Source organism: Henckelia pumila, chromosome 4 (assembly GCF_033568475.1).
Source record: "Henckelia pumila isolate YLH828 chromosome 4, ASM3356847v2, whole genome shotgun sequence".
In the NCBI taxonomy this organism is placed as follows: Eukaryota; Viridiplantae; Streptophyta; class Magnoliopsida; order Lamiales; family Gesneriaceae; genus Henckelia; species Henckelia pumila.
This window is the reverse complement of record NC_133123.1, coordinates 120760258-120764335: the sequence shown is the minus strand read 5'-3', so window position 1 is coordinate 120764335 and position 4078 is coordinate 120760258. Positions and strand designations below refer to the sequence as shown.

The 4078-nt window shown below is 43.9% G+C and overlaps 1 protein-coding gene across 1 annotated transcript; it reads left to right on the top strand.

Annotated features, from left to right (window-relative positions):
• Positions 1 to 306: 306 nt before the first annotated feature.
• On the top strand, positions 307 to 3792 carry LOC140861639 (uncharacterized). The gene is made up of 5 exons (XM_073264660.1): positions 307 to 437; positions 1431 to 1496; positions 1605 to 1611; positions 2172 to 3210; positions 3446 to 3792. Exons 1-5 carry the CDS (start codon positions 307 to 309, stop codon positions 3790 to 3792), a joined length of 1590 nt encoding a protein of 529 aa, XP_073120761.1.
• Positions 3793 to 4078: the final 286 nt, after the last annotated feature.

Below are 4078 nucleotides of genomic sequence, written 5' to 3'. Positions count from 1 at the left end.
TTTATTTGTAGTTGGTTTTTAATGATCACAGGTGTAGATTATTTGATTTTAGAGCGTTGAAATGCAATGGTGTTTATGTTAAGCATTTTCAAAAATTTCAGTTCTTGGCTTGCTTGTTTCGATTTGTTTTTCTTTTTTTTTTTGTGTGTTGTTGATGGTGTGAACGGTATGGAAATGTGGGGGCTACCACAGGTGATATGTAGTTCACGTGGTAGCAATAGAATGAGTCGGATGTGATTTGAGATTGGGAGAGGGGCTGTTCTAATTTTTGGCAGTAACTAAGGGCTGTTTTTGGGTTGCCTGAGAATGAGCATTAGCGAGGGGTTATGGCAATTGTTAAGGGGTTTTTGGATGAGCCTAGAGGTTGGCATTGATGCTAGGAGAGTGGCTGGAGGATCGAGGGACAAATTGATAGGATTTGAATCGGATTTTAAGAGGTAATGTGGAGCAGATTTTGGTGACATTATGGACTGCCCAGAAATGTGGGTTCATAACAGGGTTAGAGGCTGAACTCGGAGAAGGGCTCGGGGCTGGTCGACGCTTTAGGGAGTTAGGGAAATGAAGTTTTGAGCAGAGTTCAATTTGGATGAGTTTTCCCTAAGTTTTAATCCTTGAGACTGAAGAGGGGCATAATTTTAGGCAAACAGACTTCTGTTCGGGTTTGAGCTTTTAAGTCAAGGATAAAACAGACTTGGGTTAAGGGTACGGGACTAGAATTAACTTAAGAGGTTAGGAAAGTGTTGTTTCAAGCAGAATCTCTTTTGGGCAAGTATCGAGTGAGTTATAAGATTGTAGGGTGTACCACTCCTTTCACCTAAGTGCTTTAACCATGGTTTAGACTCCCACCCTTGGTACCTCCCTAAATCACCATTTCCAGTCATTCACCATCGAGTCCTTTGCATGTTCATTGAGTCAATATCTTCGTAAACTTTACATCAACATGTGCATGCTAAGTCTCAAATTCAATAAAGGAAAGAAATATTTTTGAACGAAGTGAGATGGTTGTGGCTACATATTCATGTGTTCGTGTGGGGCTGAAAGACGTTTTGGCCTCCCTTACCAAATCATTATGGGTTTCCTTACCTTAGCATGTATTCGTGTGGGGCCGAAGCTATTCTGGTCTCCCTTACCAATATAGGGCAAGATTGGGTTTGGTTTCATCTCGACCTCCTTGCGGCATTGTGCACTATAGCCATGATCATGATCGCAATCACAGAGTCACAATTCATGGATCGGAAATCACTCAAAATTTATATGACCATGTTCCAGTACATTTTTATGCTATTCATTGATTTATTTGACTTAGTCTTGCACATGTCATATTAATGAATTTATTCTTTTTACATGTTCATTACTTTTAAGTTCAGGGAAACTAACGGTTATTTTGTTACACACTATTTTAAATTCTGTGTGTGCTTGTACCTATGTAGTACTCGTTATCATCCCCATAGTCTTGCTGGGTTTTTTAGACTCACCCCACTTCTTCCTACTTTCAGGTAAGGATGATTATCAGTGGACTGAGGGGCAGTATCCCCTGGGTGAGGTTCCCGGAGGCACAGGCCTGTGACCATGGCTCCATTTATTTTTTCGCTGTGTCTTTTCAGTTTGAATGTCTGTAATAAATTACATTTCTACTTTCATGTTTTATTTGGTAGCAGGATGTGTTTCCCTACGTAAGAACATTTGTTATGTATCTCTTTTATTTATGGTTGTTCGGTGGGGTGCTCAGCTGTCATGTTACTTTGTTTTTGGGACTTGTTGGAATATTTGGGAGATTTTATTTAAAATATTTTGAACTGTTGTCTGCGTTTGGTGGTTTGTTCTTTAAACAAACGGGTCATGCCGAAATTTTTAGTAAATTTTTGAAAACCCGCGTATTATTCTCTTTTATTTATTTGAGTAGTAGTAGCTAGTCATTTCAGTTGGTATCAGAGCATGTTCTTGGTTTGGTCTGTGCCTACTACCGATTGCCGAAACTCAAAGGGATCTTGCCTCAAAGTCTGTAAGATTTAAGTGCATTTATTACTATTTGTTTAAGATCATTTCCGCTAATCCTTATAATTTTTGAGCTTGTAAAAGTTTAAGGAAAATCTTTTTCTAAGGCATGAAATTTGAATGTGGGAATTTTAACATGCGTACAGATGGCCACTCGTCGTGGATGTGCTCTGTAGCCGCCTCCTCCTCCACCGCCGCCACCTCCTCCTCCACCACCTCCACCAGTTGCGGATGTCGGGACGCAGGTGCTAGCGGGTTTAGCCCGTATCCTAGAGCAACATGTGGACGCTCCGAGGGCTGGACTTGGGAATGTTTATGAGCAGTTTAGGAAGATGAATCCGAAGGACTTTGCTGGCACCACTGGTCCATTGGTAGCGGAGGGATGGATTCGTTCGCTTGAGGTGATCTTCCGCTATATGCAGTTGGGAGATCTGGACCAAGTCCGCTGTGCTATCTTCCACCTTCAGGACTATGCTGCCCTTTGGTGGGAGGGAGTTGAGAAGACAGTGGACACAGCTACCCTACCTTGGACTGAGTTTTGGAGACTTTTCTTTGTAAATTATTTTACTGCGGATGTGAGGGCCCGTTTGAAGATGGAGTTTTTGAGCCTGCGACGGGGAGACTTATCAGTGGCTGAGTTCGTGGTGAAATTTGAGCGAGGTTGCCACTTTGTGCCTTTGATTGGGGACGATGAGGCGGAGAATCTCCAGCACTTTATAGTTGGGCTAAGACCCACTATCCGTCGAGATGTGCTCATGGCGGAGCCAGCTGACTATGCTTCGGCACTCAGACGAGCTTTGAGGTCTGAGCAGACTTTGAAGGATATCAGCACTGAGGCGCAGAGTAAGAGGCCGCTACCATCTCATGGTTCACAACAGCAGCATGGGAAGAGGCCATTCATTGGGCCGCAGCGTCAGCAGGAACCCTTTAGACCTCAGGGGCATCTAGCCGATAGGCCCCATGGACATCATGTTCAGCGACCCCAGGGTCAGCAGACACCGAGACCCGCTCCTCCCAAGGATGGGGAGAATCCTGTATGCCCAAAATGCCATCATGCTCATCTTGGACAGTGTCTGGCAGGTGCCGGAGTTTGCTATCAATGCAAGAAGCCAGGACACGTGGTTTCAGATTTTCCATTGTGCGCCATGCCGACTGAGGGGAGGGTGTTTGTGATGCAGGCCAAGGAGGCCGATCCTGATACCACGCTCGTCACAGGTAATATTTAGAGCATTTAATTAATGGTGATTTAATTGATTCATAGATGCAATTTTCGATTTTGAGCTTTTCGTTTTGGGAATGAGGACTTGTTTTAGGTTGCATGCTTTGTGTTAATTGGTCGTGTTTAAATAGATAATTTTGATTATAGAATTTGTTGGCTTAGAATAAACCTAAGTAGGACTTGCCTTATTTGCTTTCAATCTTTTCGTGGTTATAATCACCTTTAATGCAGGTAGAATTTTAGTAGCCGGTGTGGCCACTAGAGCCTTGTTAGACTCAGGGGCTACCCATTCTTTCATATCGGAGGCTTTTACCCGCAAGCGGAGCATTGAGTGCGAGGATCTGATTGGTGGATTCACAGTGACCATCCCATCAGGGGAAGAACTGTCCACTAGGAGAATGGTGAGGAATCTTGAACTTCTGTTTCAAGGGCAATCAGTAGTTGCAGACTTGATAGTATTGCCCATGCCTGAGTTCGACTTGATTCTCGGGATGGATTGGATGACGAAGAACACAGTGGTGATCGACTTTCAGCAGAGGTCAGTGTTGGTCAGACCAGAGGGAGAAGAACCGTTTTAGTTTGAGGCTACTAGGGGTTCGAGGAAGACGCAGATCATATCTTTTATGCAAACTCAGCAGATGGTGCATGAAGGATGTGAGGCGTTCTTAGCCAGCTTATCATTGACAGAGTTTCCGGTGCATCCAAAAATTTTAGATGTGGACATTGTTAGGGATTTTGAGGACGTTTTCCCAGACGATGTTGCAGGCATTTTGCCTGATAGAGAAGTGGAGTTCTCCATCGACTTGGTACCCGGTACTGTGCCAATTTCTAAGGCACCGTACAGGTTGGCTCCTACGGAAATGA

Bases quoted from the DNA above. Each gene is read 5' to 3' on its own strand.
- LOC140861639 (XM_073264660.1), top strand. From the start codon at position 307: ATGAGCATTAGCGAGGGGTTATGGCAATTGTTAAGGGGTTTTTGGATG. The intron at 438-1,430 runs GTAATGTGGAGC...GTACCTATGTAG, and splicing joins TTTGAATCGGATTTTAAGAG to TACTCGTTATCATCCCCATA. The intron at 3,211-3,445 runs GTAATATTTAGA...CCTTTAATGCAG, and splicing joins TGATACCACGCTCGTCACAG to GTAGAATTTTAGTAGCCGGT.